This window comes from Nanorana parkeri, unplaced genomic scaffold (genome assembly GCF_000935625.1).
Source record: "Nanorana parkeri isolate BGI_ZX_2015 unplaced genomic scaffold, ASM93562v1 scaffold326, whole genome shotgun sequence".
Lineage (NCBI taxonomy): Eukaryota > Metazoa > Chordata > Amphibia > Anura > Dicroglossidae > Nanorana > Nanorana parkeri.
This window is the reverse complement of record NW_017306594.1, coordinates 814,964-842,336: the sequence shown is the minus strand read 5'-3', so window position 1 is coordinate 842,336 and position 27,373 is coordinate 814,964. Positions and strand designations below refer to the sequence as shown.

Here is a 27,373-nt window from a genome sequence, read left to right as displayed (position 1 = left end):
GCGAGAGAGGATGGAGCAGGCCGCGCGACGGCGGAGGGAAGACGGAGGAAGAAGAGGCGGACAGGTAAGGAGTGTGACCAGCCCACCTGAGGGTGACCCTGCAGAGCCCACCATAGAGAGTCCATGGTGGGCTTTGCAGGGTCACCCTCAGGTGGGCTATGTGGGCTCTTCAAGGGGTGTAACTAGAAATCACAGGGCCCCATACAAAATTTTGCTATGGGGCCCTGTGATTTCTAGTTACACCCCTGTTTTGCTATGTGATTTCTAGTTGCGCCCCTGCTGTTATGCAAGGATTTATGACTCTATGCAACGTGTTGCTCCCCCTGCTTGTGTGTAAATCGCTCACTGTCACATCTCCCAGCTGATTCTGTTGCAGAGATGTCTAACATTTCTGACTCGATATCGAAGAATCTCCAGGTGACTCAGATTGTCGAGATACTTTTTTGCTTCTCCTACCAGTGTCTGGGCTGGGTTCTCATAGACCTAAACGTTCCGCTAAGTTGTTTACGCATCATCCCCATTAAATAATATTATCTACAAGGAATGGAAACAAGAAATTCCTTGCCCTTAAATGGTTCCTGGTGCTCTTTTAGGGATGAGCATTAATTTCAGGTCTACTATAAATTCAAAATGAACTTAAGTAATTTGTGGTTCGAATAAAAGGCTAACTATTGCGGCCACTTGTGCACATAACCAGATAGCAAGGATAACTTGCCACAAACTTGTGGCAGGGTTAAATTGAAATTCTTGTTAACTTGCTGCACACATTCCTGGCACGTTGTAGACTTGCAGAACACTTGCAGTACAAGTTCTAGTTGACACTTTTTGAATTTGTAGCAAATTTGCTTGGCCAGTCTACAGCAAGAGTCCTGCAGGTCTTAGTAAGAGCTCTGCAAGTGTACAGCACTTTTGCAAAGCACGTTGATCTGGAGACTTGCAATGCAATGACTTGCTGTAATTGTGCAACAAAATTGTGACACTTGGCAAGTCTGCAATAGTTTAGCAAGTAATTTTCAAACTTGCAGCTCAATTGCTTGCTATCTGGGTAGTAACCAATTACCAACAATGCACTTCCGGGCCTCTGAACTGTGGTCAAGTGGCCAATCATGGTGTTTTTGTTATGTGCCTGCCCCCTCGCAAAAGGCCAGGGTTCCCAGCAGCCGCTGTTCAGTGTATGTTAGAGGAGGCATGGAGTAGTTAGGGAACAATCACAACCTGCAGGGAAAGCCAGGTGCTAACGCTGGTGCTGATTGCTGAAAACATCTATTTATATTTATATGGAGTCACCGACACGCTAACATGTTGTAAAGTGGTATAGCAGATCAGGTAGAGGTTTTAGAATGTTTCCAGGGATATTTAGATGCTGGTGCTGATTGTAGAAAATATCTATCAATATTTAAATTGAGTCACAGACACAAGGTATAGCAGATTAAGGAGAGACTTTAGAGGGTTGCCAGGGCCTTTTAGATGCTGGTGGTCATTGCTGAAAAAGTCCATATTTACATTATGTCACAGACACATTGGGCCAGATAAACTACACATAGTGCAGTGCCCTCCAGGAGTTGCCATGATAATTTAAAAATGAAAAAGTGTATTACACATGCAAATTGTGTGATGCCAGTATGCGGTGTTGACATTGTCCGTAAGGCATCTCCCAAGCTTGTAATTGGAAGGATGAAAGGATTGGAGTTTTTACATTGTCTCCCTTGAAGTTGCATAAAAAATTACCCTCTCTTCGCTGTCCAGTACTTTTTAATTTTTTTTTTGTCGTGTCCTTCAGGGTAGTGCCCAGCCCTCTATGTCCTTTGTTTTACAACCCTTTGCCTATTAGCTATAAAAATACCCAGAATCGATTTTCAAGTTTTATCTCCTTCTTCTCTGACTTTCATAGGGTTCAGATAAATGTCTGCAATTTCCAGAATTCGATGAAACGAACCCAGGCTGATTCATTCACCCAAAGGCTCTATCCTGTTGTGGAGAATTTTGTTATGAAATGGACTACTCCTACCGCAGTTGACCGACTAGTCTCTCACCTGAACAAAGCTCTGACCTTTCCTATAGGAGGCACTCAGTCTGTTAAGGACCCTATTGACAATATTACCATCTTTTGACCTGCATATAACATCTTTTCAGTCATCTGCTACATCCTGTTGTGTGCTGTAACCTGATGCATTCAATAAAGATATTTGTGGATGAAAAGACTGTCCGCAGGGATTGTATTTGCTTATACAGGCCAGGCACAGAGGTCTCAGCAAGGGATACATCACTATTACAACGGTTGGAGTCAGAATAATGCTCTTGGATTCCCTTTGTTTTTTTCTCGTTGATCCAGTTCACCTGTGTTTGTTTTGGTGTGCCCATCCTAGGTCTCTTAAGTTTCAATAAGCTGTGACGATAGAAACAATAGAATTTTTGTACTCTTCGAAACATCCTTTTTCTCAGAATCCATTGAGTGACACAGCTTCTTTCCCTCATATGCTATCATTCTTTGGACTGCTTGCTACAGTTGAGCGGGTGTGCAGTGAGTAGGGTTATAGCCTCAAGAGGGCTGGCCTTCACTTTTCTATGTACCTAGTGACCGTTTTTTGTGTTGGTGGCAATATAGCCCCAGATTGCCTAATTATTATCAAGCTCTGTCCCTCAATGGACTCTGAAAAAAGGATTCTATGGTGATTACAAAAAAAATATATATTTTTATTAAGGTAAACGATGGTATGATATTATATGCTGCCACACTATATTCAGGTTTTAGAAATCTATAGTAATGTTTCTGCTAAAACAAAGGGGTATTTGTAAGCTTTTCTCAGTAAATATAACCTGCAGGTAGAGTTCTGACATACAAGTAGCAAATACTTTTGTTTTCAAGGGTGTAACTGTAACTATATCATATCATGTGAAGCAATGATATTCTTTAATGAAGACAGCATGTGAAAAAGTATACATTAGCATTATGAATACATTCCAGCCTATTATTTTTCAAAAAGGAACACACCTTGACAGTGCAAGTCTGGAGTGTAGTACAGCATTAGTCACAGTAGTAGACGGTAGAGGAAACTTGCAAATATAGAATTACCTATTGTTAACAAACTGAATATATTTTGCCATGCAAACGTTTATGAATATTCTGTCGTTCAGCCATGCTGTCATGTGTACTTCATCTTAAAGCCTAGACCAGAGGTGGGCAACTCTAGCCCTTCAGCTGTGCTTTAAGTACAAATCCCAACAAACCTCTGCCTCTGGGAGTCATGCCTGTAACTGTCAGTATTGCAATGACTCATGAGACTTGTAGTTACACAACAGCTGGAGGGTCAGAGTTGCCCACCCCTGCTCAAAACAATGTTTTTAGCAGAGAGAGAGAAGAATAGAAGTGCACAGGTGTATTAAAGTTATTAATGAAACAATAGGATAAAATCACTTGCAGTGAGGTATACAATCAGAAGGCACAAGGCAATCAGGAATGCAATAGCAGTTTGAAGTCTAACAATCAGTAGCTGATGGTGGAGCTCTAAGATGGAATAACAGCTGGCAAGCATTAACTGTGGTCAGGGACCCACCCTGAGATGGCACTGAGAGGCGTCCACAGTAACTCAGATGGTCTTAGAGAGGCAATTACTTCCAGCAGAGTTTGCTAGGCAATGCAATTTGGAGCTCAGCCCCTTTCCCAAGCCTGTTTTGAGGGTAGCAGTTGACTTCTTTATATGCAATTAGCACAATGAAATGGGCCAATTTCATTATGCTAACTGCATATAAAGAAAACTGTCAGGCATTTATTTCATTCAGTAAACCCATTAGGAAGATTTTCCTTCACTTCTTGTCCAGGCAGAATACCTGGCTTGACATCTGCCCAATTGAACACCAGCTGACTACTAAGCCCCGTGCCTTGTATCCAACAGTTTAATGCTGGCATTTCAATTGTCAGTAGAGGCTTTGGTATCAGACTGTAGAATGTTGGGGCTTGGGTGTAGCTACCAGAAAAGGCAGGATTTTGTGACTACTTGGACTGAAATGGAGACCCTCTATGAATAAGCCTGCGGGTGAAACATGTGTAAGGTTGTAGCTGGTATTTTCTGCTTTATACACTTTAATTCACTGTTATACTGGATTTGCTGTGCATTTCAATAAAGTCTGAAGTATTGGAATTCTCTGGGTAGTGTGGTGTGTTCGTATACTACTACATTCCAAGTTGGAGACTCACCTATTAGACCAGCACCCGGGGAGTCCAGAGGCGGCTAAGGAATTGGAGCGGTGAGATTTCCTTTGGCTCTGAATTGGAGACCCATTATAATCTGTCGGCCTGAATACCAGTATCATTGTTCATTCTTGGCACCACAAGAAAAACCTAGGCTCTTTAGGCTAGGTCTAGGTCAACAGGGCATTGGAGAGCACACCAACATGCCTGTCCAAAATATGATTCCCTGCTAAATTTTTGTTGTAGTCATGTTGTGAAATATGAGTTGATTCAAATGTCAGATGTTGCAGTTTAAGAAATAAATGCATCTTGTAAAAAATACATAAAGAGACAGAATGAAGTAACTACATATTTATAAATACATTTGCCACACATTTATCACACTTTGCTGGAAAATCATTCGCAACATTTATTAAACAAATTTACTGTGAACATTTGTCAGATAATACACTTTTTTAACATGTTCTTTATGGAGTGGTGCTGACTGTAACATTCACCCAGCTTATATCCTAAAGAATTTCACATTTTCTGCATTCCAGAAAACCTTTACTTTGCACATAACTTTCTGGAGTATTAAATTATTGTATTTTGATGAATGAAAGTTTTGTTCCCTTTTTTTCTATTAAAAAAGTGTCAGCCCAGAATGATAGCCTGGAAAACTTAGTACCCCTCCTAATCACCTATTATTATTTTTTTTTACCAAACAAGGCAACTTCAGGGAGTTTGCTGGCCCCCCTCAAATCTCAGCATGAGGCGTTGAAATATGAAAAGCAAAGCGTTTGCTCCTCTATTAGCTACAGTATCCTGGTTGGAGCAGCTAAAGAGGAGATCTGGCAGTGGACATTTTAGACATTGGTGGAAATATTTGTAAAAAGCAAGTTTGCTACAACCCACTATGCTGCTGCCAGGCTGCATACCCTACAATATTTGAAGTGCTTTCAGAGGGATCCGCCCAGATTGGGGAAACCCCGACCAAAAAACCATGAGTGATGGGCATTAGACTCAGACACCCCTTGCACCCGAGAGACACCCCTGGCACCCGAGAGGAGATCCCGTCAAGGGCATTTTGGTGTAAACAAGGGGTTTTTAAACTCAGCAATCACTCATGGTTTTTTGGGCGGGGTTTCCCCGATCTGGGCGGATCCCTCAAAGCACTTCAAATATTGTAGGGTATGCAGCCTGCCAGCAGCATAGTGGGTTGTAGCAAACTTGCTTTTTCCTTGCTGTAGAGATTCCAGCCTGCATGCAACAAATCTGACATAGCAAAAAGGAGTAGATGCACCAGTTTTGAAAATATACCCCTTAGAGTGTGCATATGTTTGTTTGTGAATCTAACATATGACAAGCAGGACCAGGCTGACACAAAAGCAGGAGAGCCTCCCAGTGTAACCAGCATAGCTCTGGTGACAACGATCCTGATACACAGAGCACAGCGGACGCACTATCAAACTGCCACTATTTACACTGGGAGAGCTGCTCAGCCAGTGTATTTAGTAGGGTTTGGCTGTCCTGTGTGACAGCTGAGTCCTGCTCTTCACTCATTTATGAATAAAGACTGTGGTTTCAGATTTGTTTTTTACACTGGTGTTGTGAGTACATTAGAAATAAATACATTCATAAATAAATAAATAAATATATACGTGACCTCTTATAAACTCTTGGTTTAACCGTTTATAAAAAGGTACAAATTGTAGAATAACACTTTGGATAAATTATAAGCCAAGTTACCAGATGGGAGCACAAATTTTGGCTAACATAACTTTAATTATATTCTGGCTTTACTTTATCATGCTCATTATTGCAAAATCACCCTAATATACTGCCGCAAAAACCCCCTTTGGCACAATTTGGCATCTCCCTGGATGCCAGGGGTCCTCAGCACTGATGACAACTAACAAGCTTCTAAGATGAAAAGTAGTTTATAAGATTACAATAAAACAATATCAAAGCACTGAGGGCCTATTCACACAATAGCAGTACCTTTGCGGTGTGAATGTAATGCACGCATATTAAGGCCATTCATTTGAATGTGCTGCCTAACGCATTACAACGGAATGAAAATTGGACCTGCTACATTTTTGCTATCTCAGCACAGTGCAACGCACCGCAGTGCATTACCATGAGTTGTGGTGTGCTACAACACAGGATCATTGTGAAAGTGCATTGGGGTACCATTTACAATGAATGGCACCGCAGCACACCAATGCACGTAATGTTACTGCAGTGCAGTGTTGTGAATAGGCCATGAAGCACAGAGGCCTGTATCTGTGCCCTGATTTGAAGATTTCTTTCTGTTACAAATGAAGTTGACAACAAGGCATGTATTCCATGTTTGTATGTCTGAAACAATTGCTTATAAATCTATCATAGATCATACCAGCTTTTTTTTTGTCTTTTATTCTATATCAGTTGTCATTCAGGTATCTTTTTCCTTCGGATTTATCACTCATTACTTCCAATAGTTATTTTTATAAATCTAAAACTGTTGCAAACCTATAATGGAAAAGAACAGTGTTTAATATGCAGTAACCCAAAACAACCAATTACTTGCTTCACTGCTCTAACTCCAGCAATACGAAATTGTATTATTTTGCAGTTGTTTTTAGACAATGCATTTTCATACACATCATCTTTGCTTTGTATTATTAATGAAGCTAAACTCCATAAAAGACACACATTAATGCAACTCTTTATTTACATCATGATATTTTTTTGTAATGAACACTATACCTGAACTGGACTTGGTATCATCCTCTTGCAGTCCATTCTACACCAGAATATAGACTTGGGGAGGGAGAAGCAGCACAAAGAGCCAGTTGGGTGTGCTGCATTGTTTATGTCCTAACAAGGGAGATGCCGCTAGGGCTACCCCTGCACTGCAAGGGTTAAGTGCTTGTTTTGCCCAGGAAGCTAAAATAACAAACTTATATTCACCTGAACCACGATCCCAGCTGGCTCCTTCACCGCTCTCTCCAGCCTGTCTCCCCCCACTGCTCCAGCGATATGTCCCCAGGCATCCTCACGTCCTATACATAGAATGTGATGGCTCACAGGATCTTAGGCTGCTGGAGTGGAGGGGGAGAGAGGCTGAAGGGACCGGTCTAAGAGAAAGCTGGGATCGTGGTTCAGGTGAGTATATCTCTGTGTTTTTAGCTCTCTAGTTCAAAACAAGCACTTAGCCCTTGCAGTGCGGGTGTAGCCCCACTGCAAGGGTTAAGATTTTAATTTCCCCAGGGGTTCTGCTTTAACTGCTGTAGATTAAAGTCAGGTCTCCTGCCCTGCCAGTCAAGTCTTTGCTGTGGGAGGTAGCTGTGTAAATTTCATGACTGGATGGACAGAAATACACATAATTTTTACAACAGTTGCATTATTGTATATGTATTTCATCTGTTTGTTTGCCTGGAGTTCAGCTTTAAGTAAACCTTTCAATTCTAAAATGTTTACTTTGATGTGTGAGAAAATGCTTGTTGATACTATTTGGTATGTTTGTTCTTATTTTTTTAATAATTAAAAAAAATGTAAATTTTTTAATTAAAATAGACAGCTATTTTTTACAAATATCTTTTTTTGTTTGTTTGTTTGGTTTTTTTAAAAGGTTTTGATGCTTTTTAAAGTGATAGTCTTTATGTTATGTTCTTATGAGTACATAGTTATTAAAATAACCAATGATCCTGTAATCTGGTTTTAGATTCAGCCAAAGTCCTGTGCCGTAGTCTCAGGTCCAGGCACTCCAGTGTAGGTGGATAGCTTGTCAATTCAAGCTTGTTGGCAAATAGACTTGTTGAGTTGAAGAGCCACTCTAAATCTCCTGTACTGTATATACAAACTTGTCTGGAATAATGGCCTGAAAAGGGAAAAAATTGTTACTACAACTTCTAAGAACATTCTGTACACAAGCAGTAAAAATACTGTGAATGAGTGTATTCTGTATCCCATTTAAAGACCTATTCCAGTAAAAACTATTTAATGAGTTACTACTTCTATCCAACAAACAGCAGCTGTACTAAAGTCAGAAAATCTACTCAGTTTACCTATAGGTGGCCATACACTTTACAACCATCACAAGACCTAAGTCTTGCAAAGGTTGTAAAGTAATTAAAAAAACGTACGATCTGCCCATCTTGGACAGGCAGATCGTACTCTCGATCATCGCAAGCCCGCCCCCCCTGATTCGTACGAGAATCGAGCAGTGTATGGGCACCTTAAGTCTGAGTTCTTTATGCCACTTCCCCAATAATTCAGAGAGTACCGCGCACAGTTGCTGGGAATGTACCATCTGAAGACAGTGCTGTTTGATTTCTTATTTCTTTGAGTCTTGTACCACCAATTACATTCCTACATCCAAGGAAAATGTAAATCTGATTAGCAGGAGGAAGAAAAAAACCTGCAGGACATGTGTATAGGAATAGCTCCTACATGACAGTCAGGGCTTTTCAGATCACCAGGTTGCCAACAAAAAGCAATGGAGTCAATTGCTACACTAGCTATGTCTAGATGAAAAATACACCTCCATATTTTTCTTTTCTTCACTCCCCATTAATCAGCATCAGGAGCGTAAGGAAAAATCAGCTTCTGCATATGGAGGAGCATATGCAGGGCCATTCCTTTGAGGCAGCCTGAACACAGTTGCCCCAGGCACCATCTCAATGGGTCATGTGGAGGCACACCTGCTGCACCCTTTCTCTTAGCAACCTAGGACTGCTCTGGCTACACCTCCCCACAACTCCCCTGGCCTCATGCAGCATATGACTTATTCCATGGTGCAGCACTGAGCCAATCAGTGCTGTTACTTGGAAAGTCTATACCACTGTGTACACTATGGGGATTGTTCACTAAGCTGCCAAAGTGAGCAGCTCTCCTCTTTCAGACCAATGGCACCATTTTTGTTCAGACACTATTTAGGATCTTTCAACAATGTCACTGGCGCCAAAGATCATCCTCCTGCCTGCAGCAGATTTAAAGGAGAACTATGGGGTTAAGGCTTTTCCCCATAGTTCTCCTTAGGGTAACGGGAGGAACAAACTAGTGACACCGCCGGGATCCGCCCAGCTGCGTGACTGACAGCTGGCTCTGCCTATCTAGAGGCAGAGCCAGCTGTACCAGCCCCCTCCCCCGTCCGTTCCGCCAGTCAGTGCTGGCGAATATGAGCTGGGAGGGGAGAATCCAGCCCCTCCCCTGTCACGGCAGAAAGCCGTGACAGGATGGAGAGGTGAGCGAACGCCGGTATGTGTTCGCTCACCTCCTGATCTACTGAGCCGACCTGTGACAGTCTCATTATCACAGGTCGGCTAGAACTATAAGGTGAGTGAAAAGCACTTACCTCATAGTTCTCCTTTAACATAATAATATCACCTATTAGGCAATGCCACATGACTGGAGCTCAAATACTGAATTTTAATAATAAAATTAATAGATTTTTTTAAAATTAAACTGTTGCTGTATATTGTGAAATGTAAAGAATTATTCATGCAGACATGTACAGCCAATGAAAGTTCTGAGTTCTGGATCAATTTTATTTTAATTTTATATTTATAAAATCATCTGAAAAACAAATCCCACAGCTATATCAAATTCTTATTGACCAAAATGTTATATTTATTTGAAGGTGTATAAAAAATCTATCTATCTATCTATCTATCTATCTATCTATCTATCTATCTATCTATCTATCTATCTATCTATCTATCTATCTATCTTTAGGTAGGTTCACTTTATAACCGTATCTTTATTAAAGAAAAAATATATACTTCATTGTACTGATGTTTTGGATCAACAGAAAGCTGTAATCTGTCATCATTGTACTGTAAGTGAAAGCTGAAGACACCAGCAGTTGAAATTTTAAATAGGCATTTCAAAAAGAACAAGCTGCTCCACCTTTTGGAGCTCTTAGATCCTATTCTGCTGTGTGGATCATATGTCCTGTTATCTATGACTTTCATACTAGAGTAAAAACAATGAGACCCTATTACCGTGGCAACCGTCGTGGCTACTGTCATCACTCCACTTTATCGCTCTGAGATTACCTTCCCATTTAGCATCTGGCATGGACCCTGGAAAATCTGTTGGAATAGAAGAAAAATGTGATCACAGGAAAGTTTATACATGTTAGGTCCACTATTTAATAGATAGGAAACCGTACATGGCTTACATTTTGTCAAATGAAATAGCATGTGAAATAAACTGATGGAACAAATGTGTTATTTGAGGATAATTGACCTGATGCATCAGATGGTGTTAAACAAAGGTATTCCCACTTTAGTTAGAAAACAACATTTCATGCTATTTGGTTTATTTAAAAAGTAGCATGCAATGCATAGCGATAATTGCAATGGCACTTACCCTAAATCTACCATTCATTTTAAGTGAGTGCCAGGATTCCATTCATTGATAAACACTAGTGATTGTTGAGCTCTCCATTATTAATCTTGCCTCGTCTCCATACATAGGTCCAGCCTCCCTCCTACCCCCTTTTCTCACTTCCCTTCCTCCTTTCTGTCTTCCTCTAGTAAAGACGAGTACTTTTATTGGTACTAGAATATACAAATCAGAGCGTTAAAGTTTAAACCATTTATTAATAGGGTAAAAAGTAAATGTACTCACAAACGTTCAGTAATAATCAGCCTTCATAAGCCTGGATTTGGAGACATGCCACAAATCCAATTTAGAGGAATGGAACTCGTTCCTGACTTCTAATACTGCAGCCGCCAGTCACGACTAAGTCCCAGTTGGGGTGGGGAGACCTTCCTCTACTGCATTTGTTATTTGTCATTATTCTGTACATCTTTAGGTACCCATGCTAAAATTGTATTATGAGAGATGTTACTGGATTGGAAGTTGACCTATTGCAACAATCTGTTTAAATTGTCTGCATTTTGTATAATATGTGTCATCTTAAATAAAGAATTAAGAAAAAAAAATGGTGCGACCCCCGCTTTTTGTTAATACTATTCAAGCACACTAGGCGTATGACCTTGATGCCCGTCTTCTATTTCATGGTATGCAGCATACACTTGTGGCTGACACAGTTAAAGTTGCCCTCTGTTTGCAGCATGTCAATGCATACTTGTGCGGTAAAGCAGTGTGTATCAAAACACCACATGTATACCGTGTTTCCCGGAAATAAGACACTATCTTATATTTTTTTTGGCTCAAAAAAACACACTAGGTCTTATTTTCGGGGTAGGTCTTATTTTTCTTTTTTAATATATAACGATCCAAAGTAAATGGAAATCTAAATTAAATAATCCAAAATGGCAAAGTTAAGAATAGTGTGATCAGGGCAATCAGGGGTGCCATACCTTTCCATTCATTGGCACCGCTGATTCTCTCCCGCGGCTCTTCAAGTTCCCCCTTATGCCACCATCAGCCCTGGCAATGGTCACAACTAGGTCTTATTTTCGGGGGAAGGTCCTATATTTTAGCAATTCACAAAAATAGTACTACCGGTAGGTCTTATTTTCGGGGTAGGTCTTATTTTCAGGGAATCAGGGTATCCACCCTATTGTCATAGAATACATTAAATATAGGTTATCTCCTTTATTAAAACTGTTAGGCAGGCCTAAAGTGAGAGACAGATGTTCTGAATGTGTAGGTAGTAGGGAGCAAGCAGGTTCTGCCGGACACAGCATTGTTTGGCCCGCACCATCTAGTGACAGGGCACATCTGACTTTTATATCTCAGAGGAACCATACTACACAGACACTACACAGACACTACATGCTCAGGAGGTAGTTGAGTGAAAAGCCTTCCTCTTCTTCTCCTCCTCTCAGACACTAAGCAGCCAGTTGTTGCCCCTGACGATGGCCTCTTGGCCGAAACATGTAGGGAAGAGCATGGTGATATGACCTGCAAGAATGAATAAAATAATTTCGTTTTGAAGAAAAGTTGCAGTGCTGATGACCATTTTTACTGCTTTGCAAGCTATAGAGGGGCTACAAATCTCAGCAACACATTATACAGCAATGCAGAATACCGTCAGCGAAAGAGGATCAGATCCCAGCAATACATTATACAACAATGCAGAATACCAACAGTGATAGAGGAATACAAATCTCAGCAATACTTTATACAATGCAGAATATCATCAGCTGTGCTGTGCAAAGATGTGCATGCTCTCACCATGGCTGTGCGTTGTCACCAGAGCTGTGCGGTGAAACCAGGGCAATGTGATCTCACCAGGGCTGTGTGCGGGTCTCACCATGGTTGTGCGGTGTCACCATGGCTGTGCTGTCTCACCATGGCTGTGTGCAGGTCTCACCAAGGCTGTGTGAGGGTCTCACTATCCAAATAAAAGAGGGCATATGGCAAGCGCAGAGGGTCAAAACAGCTCAGAATACAATTGTTAATTTAATCAAGAATAAATATTTGCCTGCTGCGCTTTGTCTACGGCTTATACAACTCCCAACACAACAATACAGCAATAAAACCCTCTCAGTCGCGGATATACCTCAGACAAAGAGCCAACACATTCATAATGAAAAAAATCACCTTTAATTATATAGGTGTATTAAGACATACAGTACATCCACAATAATTGTTTTCTCTAAATTGCAACACCGCATCCAAATAAATAGTTAAAAAGGTTTAAATAGTGATCCCGGTAATTGTAACCTATTTTTTTCATTATGAATGCCTTGGCTCTTTGTCTGAGGTATCTCCGCTACTGAGAGGGCTTTATTGCTATATTTGTGTGCGGGTCTCAGCATAGCTGTGTAGTGTCACCATGGCTGTGCAGTGTCACCAGGGCTCCGTGCGGGTATCCCCATGGCTGTGCAGTGTCACCAGGGCTGCGTGTTGGTCTCAGCATGGCTGTGCAGTGTCACCAGGGCTTCATGAGGGTCTGACCATGGCTGTGCGGTGTCACCATGGCTGTTTAGTGTCACCAGGGCTGTGTGCGTGTCTCAGCAGGGCTGTGCGGGTGGGTCTCAGCAGGGCTTTGCGGGTGGGAGCGGTCTCACCATGGCTGTGCTGGGTCTCCCCATGGCTGTTCGAGGGGGTGCGGGTGGCAGGAAGGAGGAAGCACTGGACCGGCGCTGTAAACAGGTGCTGTGAGGTCCCCAGCAGGCTGCCCTGAGGTCCCCAGCAAGCACAGGATCTTAGGGCAGCCAAATTTGTTTAAAAATTTAAAGTGCCTTTAGTATCAGGGCATTTACACGAGTACTCGTGAAAATCCCCAATATCAGCACCGATACTGGTATTGGTATTGGTGCATCCCTACTACACATACTTACAGGTGAATTGCTTTATTGCATTTTATTAAAACAAACTTATTGATCTGCACAATGTGGCACTTTTTGAATTCCCCCTTTGGATTTGAATGTGCTTCTACCCTGGGCAAGTGAAATCTCCTGTGATAGCCAGATAGGAGTTGACCAGAGAGTGTGGTCATCTGAAATTAATGTTACATATATGCTGCCTCACTTTTGTTAGTAGTATCAGTGAATCTGGTAAGCTACTCTATGCAATCTTTTTTGGTAGTGGTGTCACAATTATTCCTTCATTTCTCATGAGAGGATAATTCCCCTTTTTTTAAAACAATAAATGCATACTTCTTTCTGAATGAAAAAAACTTAAAAAACATGCATTTTTTTTTGCATTGTAGCCAGTAAAGCTTTGCAACCACGATCAGTGGATCACAGGTGCAATGCTCTGGCTCCGGCAGATTCTTCTTCCTTTATTGTTTCTCTATTCACAGATTCCGTCAAAGGATTGTGAGAAGAACCGTGATTCGCGTAAGTAGGGGTAGTGGTGGTGATGGGGGGAGGGGGGGGGTTTAATTTTGGGAGGAACATAAAACAAATCTAAAAAAGTAAAATTTGCTTTTAACTCTTCTGCTGCCACCGTTTGTCATACGTCGGCAGCAGATGGCTCCTATAAAACAGATAGCCGCCGGGAGTCGGTTTACTTGTGTAAAGCCAACTGTTGGCTTTACACTTGAAGCAATTTGGGTGTTTATAAAGCTGTCTGATCACTTCCAGGGGCCGGAACAGCCCGTGAGCCAGGTGCTGGAGGCAGCATCGCAGGTGTCAGCATTTAGAGAGACCAATGAATGTCCATTCACTGATCTCCTCCTCCCTGAATGAAACCAGAATTGATACTGATTTCATCACATCCAGTTTCTGAGCTGGCAATCCCCACCTAGAGAGGTCATGGAAGAAGAAGCCGCAGGGTTTTTGCCACATGGGCATTGCTGAGCCTTTATGTAACTCGATATACGAAAACAAAGAAGTACGGCTTATACCCGCCGCTAGGGTCGATTCAAGGCTTTGGTGGGTTCTGGGCAAAAAATATACTAGTGGGCCCCCTGGGCCTAATGTCTCCGGCAGAGGGTCTCAGGAGGGCTTTTTTTATATGGGAAAATATGGATTGCAGCTCAATATCAGTACATACAGCAAGTGAATCAACACTGACATTTTAACTAAGCTATGCCGTAGATCTGCCACTGAGCCCAAGCTGTAGAGGGACTACAAATCACAGCAATATTTTATACAGCATTGCAGAATAATATGAAACTACATACTCTGTGTTTCTCTGGGGTAGTGGCCTGACATCTCCAAGATCTCAGGAGAGCTGTGTAGGGTCTCACGTGGGCTGTGCTGGGTCTCACCAGGGCTTTGCGGGGTCTCATGGAGGCTGTGCGGGGTCCACCAGGGCTGTGGGGGGTCTCACCAGGGATCCGGAGGGTCTTGGGAGCGGGTGCGGGTGGCGTGGTTCCCCAAAAAGGAGGAGGAGATGTACGGGCCAGCGCTGTAAACAGGCGCCACATGGCTCACAGTCCCCACCAAGCGCGGGACCTTAGGCAGCAGCTTCCATTTACAAATTTAAAGTGCAGGTGTCACTGCATCCTCATCAGGCAGGCACAGTTCCTTGAAGCTGCAAATCAAAACATGTGACCAGCCACAAGGAACTGAGGAAACCCTCCTCTCTATGTTGTGGCTGAGGAAGCCGCTGGTCGAGGCTATGCCGTAGGCAGCTGCCAAGTTTGCCTAGCAGCGGTGATGGCCCTGACTCCAGTGGATGATTTTGTGACAGAGAAACATGTCAAAAACAAAAAGGAAACAAGGCACCTATCCCATGTGTGATATTGTACGATAAGAAATCTTTTATTATATAACAATCAATGTAGTCACATAAATATGTAAATCAAATGCATCCAAAGATCACAATGGCACACTTTTCTCCAAATATTAGCCACAGAGGGAACACCGATAGAAGACCAATCTGAGCAGCCAGCGTGTGTGAATTGGTCTTCTATCAGTGTTCCCCTTGTGGCTAATATCTGGAGAAAAGTGTGCCATTGTGATCTATAGATGCATTTGATATAAGTATTATGTGAGTATATTGATTGCCAACCTGATGAAATGTTCGGTTGTACTGCTGCGGGTCAATTGGAGTTTCCAGTCACCATTTGTGCTGAAGATTTTGTGTGATTAGAGAAACAAGTCTGCCTATCTCCTTAAACAGTTGACCAACTGACTTTCATAAACACGAACCACTCCTGGATCAGCAATGAGTAAGAAACACATGAGCTGATGCTTACCAATATATTTTTTCTTGGAATCTGGCCCCCAAAACATTATGACTTACAGCATTACCTGCCACGTTTACCAGGTCCTGACACAATTACCAGATCTTCTGCTGCTGCTAGTCTGCCAACATTACCATCTCCTGCCACCACCGCTGGCCTGCCACCATAACCGGCTCCTTCCATAGTTGCTGGCCTGCCAACACTACCAGCTCCTGCCACTGCTGCTAGCTTGCCACCATTACCAGCTACTTCAACTGTTTCTGGTCAGACATCATAGTTATCTCCTACCACTGCTGCCGGCCTGCCAACATTGCCAAATCCTTCAACCTCTGCTGGCCTGCCACCATTACCGTCTACTGCTAGAAACGATGGGCTGCCATCATTACCATCACCTGCTGCCTCTACTGCCCTATTTCATTGTTCCTGCCCTACAAAGGTGCTACACATAGGTGAATCCTACATTGTGCCCTAAACTTTCTAGTGTATTCTGGCAATCGGCACTGTAAAGGTATAATAATGTGTTTGCCGCTGCTCCTCAGAAAATTCACAGAGGGGAATTGATCAAAAATGTAGCAGACGAAATGTGGAGCAGTTTTGCATGGCAACCAATCAGCATCCACCTTTCATTTTCAAAGCTTTACCAAACAAACCGATGAGAGAACCTGATTGGTTGCCATAGGCAACTGCTCCAGATTTTGTTTGCTCCAGTTTTGATAAATTCCCCCCATAGTGTTTGCTGCAGGGTAAATCATGCTGTGTGTCTCCTATTTCACTGCCCTGGCACTTCTCCTGTCTGTTGTCTCTCTAAAATAGTGTACTCGAATTGTAATTTCTCGATTAAAACCGGTCTGTTTTTTCCCACTAAATTGCAGCCTAGTAAAAGTGCTTACATACTGAGCATGGAGTCTGTACAATATTCCATAATTTTAACAGTTGAAAAATATAAACTTTATTGTGTTTTTTGGCCTTAGCAGCTGCATGAGGTATGTGATTTAGCAAATGCAGTCAACAACAGAGTGTTTAACCACCTCCCGTCCATGGCCATTCCTGAACGGCCAGACGAGAGCCTTATAGGAGCGGGAGGGCGTCTTATAGGAGCGGGAGGTATACTGCGGCGTCTCAGTATACCGCGAGCTACAGCTCGCGGTATACTGAGCCTAGGGTGACGGGAGGATGTTAGTTTCTGTCCTCCCGTTACCCTAAGGAGAAATATGGGGAAAAGCCTTAACCCCATAGTTCTCCTTTAAGCATTGTTAGCATATGCCAGTAGTTGGTTAATATACTGCAATCTTGTGGTCGTTTTGGTTATTGCATCATGCTTTTCTGTGTTCATTCCCATATATGATGTATTTCCCCCTTCTGGTCCAAGTAGTAGTCTTTCTGGTGTCATGGCTACCTATATTATGGTCACATGTAATATGTTCGCATGAGGGAAAAATTACCATCTATGACCTGCAAATACCATCTGTTCAATCATCTGCTGCATCCTGTTGTCTGCTGTAACCTGCATTCAATAAAGAGCTTTGTGGATGAAAATGTATTTGGTGAGTTCAGCTATCTGATAAGGATTATCCGCGGTGATTATATCTGCTTATACAGGCCAGGAATAGAGGTCTCAGTAAGGGATAATCGCTAATGCAACAATCGGAGTTAGAATAGGGTTGTTAGTAATTACAAACCCATTAAGCAAGTCTCTTGCATCAGTAAGAATAAATAATATGAATATACAATAATTGAATGGTTTTGATCAGTGAACTAATAATAATTTGAATGTTTTAAAGTTTTAAAATTGACCCCTTTTTTATTGCTTATATAAAATGTTTATCTCACAAATTAACTTTTAATACAGAGTGCTTCTATGATATTTACACATCCTTGGATTAGTAAGAAAGCGCAACATTGCATGCTCATTTGTTGACTGCGTTTATCCAGTTGGTACATATTTGCTACGCAATGTGTTTTTGTATGCGAACCATTTAGTAATTTGATATTCTGCTGCTGAAATCTATTCACAACACTGGGCATTAATAGCTGTAATGACAGTCATTAATGCTCATTTATCAGCATTACATCTCAGACCACACTATGACACACACATGCCCTTATCACGTCCGCTTTATTGGACTTTAATCATTTCAGCCTGTGACTGATCAAATGTTCTGTCTGTCAGAAAACTGTTTGGCTATCCTGCTATTTAAATTGCGTTCTGTAAACAACTTGTACTGTATTTGAAATCAGAAGCGCTTGCCACCTGCTCTAGCCTTTGGATTGTGTCATTGCGTCATTGGTATGCAACTATATTCTTTTTGTTTTCTTTAACTATTATACAATCCTTTCGTCTTTTATGCACAAATTCCCACTACCTTACTGTGTTATAGTGTGACAAATCAGTGCACTGCTAAAACTGACAATAGACATTGGTGAAGGGTTAAGCATGAATTTCAAAATGCCTTTTGGGGCAGTTTCTCTTCTTAACAGGAACAATATATGCAGGAATTTTCCGATTTATTGCAATGGTTAACAAAAGCGGAAGGAATGCAAACAGTCGCAGATAAGGTTGGGAGGAACAGATGTAGATTAGACAATATTTTCTTATCGATCACTATTTGAGAATAGATGATGAGGCAACAGTAGGTTGCCACATAGACATTAGACTATTGCCTGAACTGGCTGTGAAAGCCAGTGTCTATGGGTGCCTCAACCCTGGCAAGTAGGGAAACAGGAAGCAGGAGAACCCTTAACTATGGCCATAGCAGGTGTGCATATGTGGGAATTAAAACACAGATATCTCATCACTACACTCTCTGGGGGATATAGTAACCAATAGGTAGGATAAAGGACACATTTTCAGGTAGGGTGCTTTTTATTCTGCAATTGCTAGTTGTCAGGCTGTCATGCTGACCCCCTTGCTTCAACACTATGGGGTCTATTTATATAAAAATCCATAGGGCCCTTTGCCCTGCGAATAACTGTGCACATTCCTCTTGGGCCAAAAAGGAATGCTCTTATTAAATATTTTTGCCCAATTCCAATGGCAAATGGTAGTGTTGTATTATTATATTATGGCCCCGAGATGGAGCATAGGGGGTATAAGAAATAAACACCTATTTTCTATGTTCCGTATCGCCATCTAGTGGCCATAATGTGTTATTACAACAAGCTACATTTAAACTTTGAAAACAATATCTTAAGAACATTCAGTTTTTGCATTATTCGCCCCAAAACAAATGTTCACAGATGTTCACAGGGTGAAGGGCCCTGCAAATTGTTTATAAATTGACCCCTTTATGTTACTGACCAAGGACAAGTAAGCAAGTAAATTGTAAATTTACTTGCTTACTTGTAAATTAACATTAACTTTATTATGCATGCAGAAGGTGTCATAGATAAGGAAGAATGAGACACTCATGTGTTTAAGAGACCCATATTTTTTTGTGACATAGCCATATACACCCTACGATTTTAATTGCAAATATATGTAAATAGAGTTTACTGATTTGGAAATTCAACTTAGTGTCTTGAGTGTGTACCTTAAAAATACACCATTTATTTTCATTATATCTTTGCCTAGCCAATAGCTATTGATTACTTTGAAATAAGGCTGGCAAAAGAGGTGTCTGTTCAGTGCAAAACATGCTATCATGCCTGGATTTTTAAAGTTCAAGTACCTTAAATTACAAATGCCTGGCACTGTATGATTTGCCCCTATGCAGCAGTATTTTCTGTTGAAAAAAATAAACTTTTTATTTTATTTTAAACCTGTTATTTTAACTGCTCTGCATTATTGTCTATTATACTTTTCACCTAATGTAGCAAGATTGAAGAACTAGTAAGGGATTCTAAACTAGTTCTGACTTTTCTGATATCTGTTCCTAGTCGCTAACTCATTAAGTGATGAAGCCACAGGGTTAGTGTAATAGTGCAATTTCAGTGAGATTAGTTTTAATATTAGGGGTACCATATCCAATTTCAATATAGATATAATGAAAATAAATGGCAGGCTTTTAAATGGTATCCACTCAAGACGTTAAGTTGAATTTTCGAAAATCATAGGGTGTATATGGCACATTCAAACATGGGTTCCTTAAAAACAAGTGTCTCATTCTTCCTTATCTATGACACCTTCTGCATGCATAATAAAGTAAATGTTAATACATTAGAAAACCCAGATTATATGACCGGTTACCATGTTTTGATAGAGGTGCTAAAAGATGAGTTTATCTATGCGCCTTTTGTGGATAGTGCCGCTTCATCATGAGATCATGAGACATTCTAAAGATACACAAAATAGTGCATCCATAGTATCCATACAACTTGGCACATGTGCAATATATCAAAAATATATAGAAACAATCAACAGAGAATTGATTTCCTTAATTCAGTACAGTATTGTAGGTACATTGGAGCCACATATCTAAAGATTGTTATTTAGAGACTCTATTACCCATCTTGTGGTGCATCCTGATGGTGGAATATCTTACTTTATCCCTGTCCAAGTAAGTTAAAGCGATATTAAACCTTTTTTTTTAAATTAGTTGCTATAAGGACACCCACCTTTGCCTGAGCATGTTCTTTTTCTTTAAAAGTTTTAAATTCCTTGTGTTCTAGTGGGTCCCTGCAGCGCTCTTCCAACCGGTCCCTTGCACGGGTGCCTCCATCGGCTAACGGAGGCACCCGAGCGTGCTCGTGCCGTAGTGGCTGTGTGCGTCCATAGACACACACAGTCCTGTGGCAGGCCACACCCCTTTTTTCTGACCAGCACTTTGATCGATGGCAGAAGGAACCTATGGCTCCTCTGCCATCAGTTTCCTCCCCCTGCAACCAGGAAGTACGGGGAACAGAGGATCACTTCGGGACAGGCGGCGGGGACAAGCATCGCTGACAGGTAAGTATGGGGGATGACGGAGGGGGACTGGGGGAGAAAAAGGTTCTAGGCAGTTTTTACCCTTATGCAGAGAATGCCCAGACCTTAATACTACTTTAATCTTGAGATAGATCTTTTGCAGGATAAATAAACCGTGTGTGATATAATCTTTCATTATGTGACATGTATGACAGTGACGTGCGGTACCTCTTTTTACGGGTGAGGCATTCTCCAGCACGCCTAGCCCCGCCCCCCACAGGACAAAGCAGCGCTCCGTCCATGACAGGTTACACAGCGGGAAGGATTTCTCCGCTGTGTAACCTGTTAGATGCCGATCCATGTTAGATTTCCTCCATAATTCTAGGTGAGGCTCTGTCTCACCAGCCTCCCCTGACCGCACGCCCCTGATGTATGATAATATATGTATCAATAATTAACATAGAGTTGACAGTGGGACACAATAGGAGGGGATTGTGATATATCAACATCTGCTGGGAATGAATATGGTTATGAGCCTATACCAGGGGTAGGCAAACTTGGCTCTCCAGCTGTGCTGAAACTACAAATCCCATAAGGCATTGCAAGCCACAGGCATGACTCCCAGAGGCAGAAGCATGATGGGATTTGTAGTTTCAACACAGCTGGAGAGCCAAGGTTGCCTACCCCTGGCCTATACTCAAATACATGATGCGTAGGTACTGATTCTCTCCTAGATGGGCCGTTTATCATTGTCTAATTTTAGGCCCATACAACAATATGGATTATCTGAATATGTATATACGGTAGATATCACATTACAATATTAGTTATATTTTTATATCTGGTATGAGAGTGATGGAGGCTCGTTGATGTTGTCCTTACACTCGCATATGGAAGCTTGTTAACATATGTGGCTCCAATGTACCTACGATACTGTATTGAATAGAGGAAATCAATTCTTTTTTTATTTAGCCTCATTAACCAGCTATTTAATACATCCTTGCAAGAGCTAACAGCACACGCCCCTCTGAGGAAGTCCCTGTGTGGGAGGAAACGCGTCAGGGCTACGTGTGTCTACCACTCCCCTGGACACTCGAAATTACTCATCCCACACACCAGTCCCGGTAGATGCATATCCCGGCTGGCTTTAAAAGTGTGGAGACGGAGCACAGCTGGTCCAATATGGTGCGAGCCCAGCTGACTTGGAACCTTCCAGCAGAGTTTGATTGAACAGATCTGATGACCTTTTGCGGCAACTGCACTTCTGCGGATCTTTGAGTATACCTGGAATTTCTCACCGTGGAGACCTCCACTTCTACCGCTGTTGCTGTCTGCTGTTTCATTGTGCGGCCGCACATATATATTTTTTTTCTGCAAACTAAATCGAAGTTCGCGGGCCAGTGAGAGTTCCAAGTAAGGGGAAAGGGAAGGGCGCTTACATCGTTTCAGCCCTACCAACATACCCCTCTCTCTGAATCCTAAACCACAGCTACAGGACACACTTTTTGAAGTGGAATATTATTCAACCTTCCAGCACTGTGGGATCCGAGCAGGACTGTCTCTCCCTAAACCGTATGAGCTGTGAGTAACTTTGGATACTCTGTATCCGTATATGAATTACAGTGCATGTATCTGCGTTAATCAGGTCTTTGCTACACCAGCTGGCTTGTAGATCCTCCGTGTCACTTAAACTACTGTGTGTTCAAGGGAAGTTTTTTAATTTAATTGATTTTATAATGTCTTGTTGTGGATGTATTGTTTTGTTCTTATCTGTTTCTTTATAATTAAATGAATTTTTTTGATTTATTTACATGTTATACCTGTTTATTGAACCAGCTCCGAGAAAGGGATTTCTTAAATTAGGGGACATTCCGATTTTTGATAGGAAATCAATTCTCTGTTAATTGTTACTATATATTTTGGATATATTGCACATGTGCTATGTTGTATGGATACATATACATTGTTTTGTGTATCTTTAGAATGCCTCATGATCTCCTGTTAAAGTGGAACTATCCGCGAAAGATAAACTCATCTTACAACACCTCTACCAAAACGTGATATAACCGGTCATATAATCTGGGTTTTGTAATGTATTAACATTAACTTTATTATGCATGCAGAAGGTGTCATAGATAAGGAAGAATGAGACACTCATGTGTTTAAGAGACCCATATTTTTTTGTGACATAGCCATATACACCCTACGATTTTAATTGCAAATATATGTAAATAGAGTTTACTGATTTGGAAATTCAACTTAGTGTCTTGAGTGTGTACCTTAAAAATACACCATTTATTTTCATTATATCTTTGCCTAGCCAATAGCTATTGATTACTTTGAAATAAGGCTGGCAAAAGAGGTGTCTGTTCAGTGCAAAACATGCTATCATGCCTGGATTTTTAAAGTTCAAGTACCTTAAATTACAAATGCCTGGCACTGTATGATTTGCCCCTATGCAGCAGTATTTTCTGTTGAAAAAAATAAACTTTTTATTTTATTTTAAACCTGTTATTTTAACTGCTCTGCATTATTGTCTATTATACTTTTCACCTAATGTAGCAAGATTGAAGAACTGTACACATACACTATATAACATGTATTTAAAGTAGATGTAAACCCTAACCGAATGACATTTAGTTTGCTAAATCACTGTGTATCAGAAACAACTGCCATGTTATTGCTAAATACTCATTTTCAGTTTCTTTTTAATAATTTGTTCCATTCCAGTGCTACTAAACCACTGCACCCCTTATGAAGCCACTTCCTGTATACATGTATGCACTGCAGCAATGGCTAAATTATGGCATTCTTAGGGTTTTCTGATGGTTTCAATAGTGTACCATATCTGCATAGTGTATGTTGAAACGGCCACTTTCATCCCTATCTGAAGCCTGTGTGACAAGGGGACAATGCAGAAGCACAACTGACAGACAGGGACAGAATGTTGTCACTCTATAACAGGAAGTACCCGAACAAGGACCTTCATGGCAGGATCACTAGACATTATTTTAATGAAATCTGCAGATTTAAAACAATTAAAATGTACTAATGATATGACATTAACATGTTTAAGCTTATATGAGATTTTTGTGATTGGGTTTACATCACAGGCGTGCACAGGGGGTGTGCCGCATGTGCCTGGGCACACCCTATTCACCCCATGCGCAACACTGAAACCGCAATAGCGGACACCGTGGTATTAGTCACTGAGCCGGTGGAGAGATTACAAAGATATTTCTGTGATTGGCTCAACAATACAGAGCGCAGCAGCACTTGCCACTTACATTCCTCACATAACAGCCACAGTCCTCGTACCTGGGAAGCTGTGAGGGAGCGTGGCTGCAGCTTCCCAGACTTCCCATCCAATCAGGAAGCCGTGCAAGTGCTTCTTTACTGCACCCCTGCTTTAAAAGGTAAGGGACAGTTGAAGAGATGGGAATCCGGGATGCCTCATCTATGTATGTGTGTAATATATATACTGTATAGATATACCCTGTTTCCCCGAAAATAAGACCTACCCCGAAAATAAGACCTAGTACTATTTTTGGGAATTGTTAAAATATAAGACCTACCCTGAAAATAAGACCTAGTTGTGACCATTCCCAGGGCCAGTGGAAGCATAAGGGGGAACTTGAAGAGGCGGGAGAGAATCAGCGGTGCCGAGGAAGCGGGGCAGCACCGGAGGGAGCAGAGACACATAAGCCGATGCCTCCTCTATAGAGCCGTCTCCTGTCACAGGCGGAGTGATACCAAATGCACTCCGCCTGTGAGAATTCGATAGTGAAAGTGCGCTTCGCTCATCCTGGCCAGCGATTGGTTAGCAAATTGCTCTTGGAAAGGTACGGCACCCCTGATTGCCCTGATCACCATATTGTTGTACATGAATAAATGTGGATTGTTGTACATAAAAAAAAAAAAAAATAAGACCTACACTGAAAATAAGACCTAGTGTGTTTTTTTGAGCCCAAAAAAATATAAGACAGTGTCTTATTTTCGGGGAAACACGGTATATATCTATACAGTCAAGTGCAAAAATATTGCCACCCCTGCATTTCTGTCAGATAATGCACCACTTTGCGCAGAAAATTGTTGCAATTACAAATGTTTAGGCATTCTCATGTTTGTATCGGTATCACAGAAAAAAGTGGAGAGAAAAAAAAAGCCAAATCTAACACATTCAACGCCAAACTCCAAAAATGGACTGCACAAAATTATTGGCACCCTCAATTAATATTTGGTAGCACAGCCCATGGAGAAAAATAACTGAAATCAATTGCTTCCTGTAACCATCAATGAGTTTCTCACACCTCTATACAGGAATTTTGGAGCACTCTTTTTTTGCCAACTGCTCCGGCACTCTCAGATTGGAAGGGTTCCTTTTCCCAACTGCTGTTTTCAGATCTCTCCACAGGTGCTCTATGGGATTCATATCTGGACTCATTGCTGGCTAGCCTAGTACTCTCCAGCGCTTTGTCTGAAACCATTTCTGGGTGATTTTTGACGTGAGCTTTGGGTTACTGTCCTGCTGTGAAGGTGGCCATACACTTTACAACCATCGCAAGACCTTGCGATGTTTGTAAAGTAATTTAAAAAACGTACGATCTGCCAATCTTGGACAGGCAGGGGCGGGCTTCCGATGACCGCAATGCTGAACGAGCAGTGTGCGTGTGCGCACACCGGCCCGCTCGGCATTTGTCTCCCGAGCTTCATTCAAACTAGCTGAAAATCGTACGATTTTCGGCTGGTTTTCTAGCATGCTCCTTAGACAAAAGACGTGCGACCGTACAGTAGAAACAGTCGCACGTCTTCATTCACACTGCACGATTCTCGCACGATCACGCGATTTCCCGCGATTCTCGTACGAGAATCGCGGGAAATCGCGTGATCGTGCGAGAATCGTGCAGTGTGAATGAAGACGTGCGACTGTTTCTACTGTACGGTCGCACGTCTTTTGTCTAAGGAGCATGCTAGAAAACCAGCCGAAAATCGTACGATTTTCGGCTGGTTTTCTAGCATGCTCCTTAGACAAAAGACGTGCGACCGTACAGTAGAAACAGTCGCACGTCTTCATTCACACTGCACGATTCTCGCACGATCACGCGATTTCCCGCGATTCTCGTACGAGAATCGCGGGAAATCGCGTGATCGTGCGAGAATCGTGCAGTGTGAATGAAGACGTGCGACTGTTTCTACTGTACGGTAGAACAGAAAGGCATCATGGCACACTCCCAAACCAGCATGTAAAACAACTTGTCTCACCACTAAGGACAATGACAGAGGTTTGGATACACGTCTTCTGCAAAGGATGTGTAAGCCGCACTGCCGCGCAAACCGCTGTCATTGTCCTTAGTGGTGAGACAAGTTGTTTTACATGCTGGTTTGTGAGTGTGCCATGATGCCTTTCTGTTCTACCGTACAGTAGAAACAGTCGCACGTCTTCATTCACACTGCACAATTCTCGTACGATCACGAGATTTCCCGCGATTCTCGTACGAGAATTGTGCAGTGTATGGGCACCTTAAGACCCATGACTTCTGACAGAGACCCAACTTTCTGACACTGAGCCCTACATTGCACCACAAAATTCTTTGGTAGTCTTCAGATTTCAGAATGCCATGCACACAGTCAAGACATCCAGTGCCTGAAGCAGCAAAGCAACCCCAAAACATCAGTGAACCTCCACCATGTTTGACTGTAGGGACTGTATTTTTTTCTTTAAAGGCCTCATTTCTTTTTCTGAAAACAGTAGAATGATGGGCTTTACCAAAAAGCTGTTATTTTGTTTTGTCTGTCCACAGCACATTCTCCGAAAAAGATTTTGGCTTCCTCAGGTAAGTTTTGGCAAACTCCAATTTGGCTTTTCTATGTTTCTGTGTCAGCAGTGGGGTCCTCCTGGGTCTCCGACCATAGCTTCCCTTTTCATTCAGATGGCGAAGTATAGTGCGAGCTGACAGTTGTACCCTGTGCCTGAAGGTCAGCTTGAATTTGCCTGGAAGTTGATCGACGGTCTTTATCAACCATTTCAAAAATCCTTCATTGCAATCTTTGATCAATTGTTCTCTTTCGCCCACGTCCAGGGAGATTAGCTACAGTGCCATGGGCTGTCAACGTCATTACAATGTTGTGCACAGTGGACACAGGAATATTAAGATCTCTGGAGATGGACTTGTAATCTTGAGATTGTTCATGCTTTTCCAGTTTTTTCTTGCAATTTGAAGGTTCCAATAATTTTGTCCAGTCCATTTTTGGATTTTTGTGTGGAATGTGTTAGATTTGGCTTTTTTTCACTCAGCGCTGAATACTGAAAAATGGCCTGGATGGGAAGGGGGTTTAACACCGCGGATGTCAACTGGTTAATGTCTAAACCGCTGGCAACAAAAGTGAGTACACCCCTAAGTGAAAATGTCCAAATTAGGCCCAATTAGCCATTTTCCTTCCCCATTGTCATGTGACTCGTTAGTGTTACAAGGTCTCAGGTGTGAATGGGGAGCAGGTGTGTTAAATTTGGTGTTATCCCTCTCACTCTCTCATACTGGTCACTGGAAGTTCAACGTGGCATCTCATGGCAAAGAACTCTCTGAGGATCTGAAAAAAAAATTGTTGCTTTACATAAAGATGGCCTAGGCTATAATGGTCCAGCAATATGAAGTAGCACAGAGAACAGCCAGGAATAGTCCAGGACTTTAAAGGAGAACCATCACTGGACTTGTAGTGCACCAACTGGCTTCTCTTCAGTAAAGTACTGAGAATAGGGTGAGGGATCTCTTACCGGGTTCCAGACGGTAGCTCTCACCAGCTCCTCTGCAACACT

At 41.9% G+C, this 27,373-nt stretch overlaps 1 protein-coding gene across 1 annotated transcript in view; it reads right to left on the bottom strand.

The window, feature by feature from the left end:
* Positions 1–7,800: 7,800 nt before the first annotated feature.
* LOC108788461 (N-acetyllactosaminide beta-1,6-N-acetylglucosaminyl-transferase-like) overlaps positions 7,801–27,373 on the bottom strand; it is a 33,451-nt gene continuing 13,878 nt past the window's right edge. Inside the window, exons 2-3 of the mRNA XM_018558216.1 lie at positions 10,159–10,248; positions 7,801–8,033 (exon numbers count right to left, since the gene is read on the bottom strand). Of these exons, the coding sequence (XP_018413718.1) occupies positions 7,843–8,033; positions 10,159–10,248 (281 nt within the window). The 3' untranslated portion in view covers positions 7,801–7,842. The remainder of the gene's footprint in view (positions 8,034–10,158; positions 10,249–27,373) is intronic.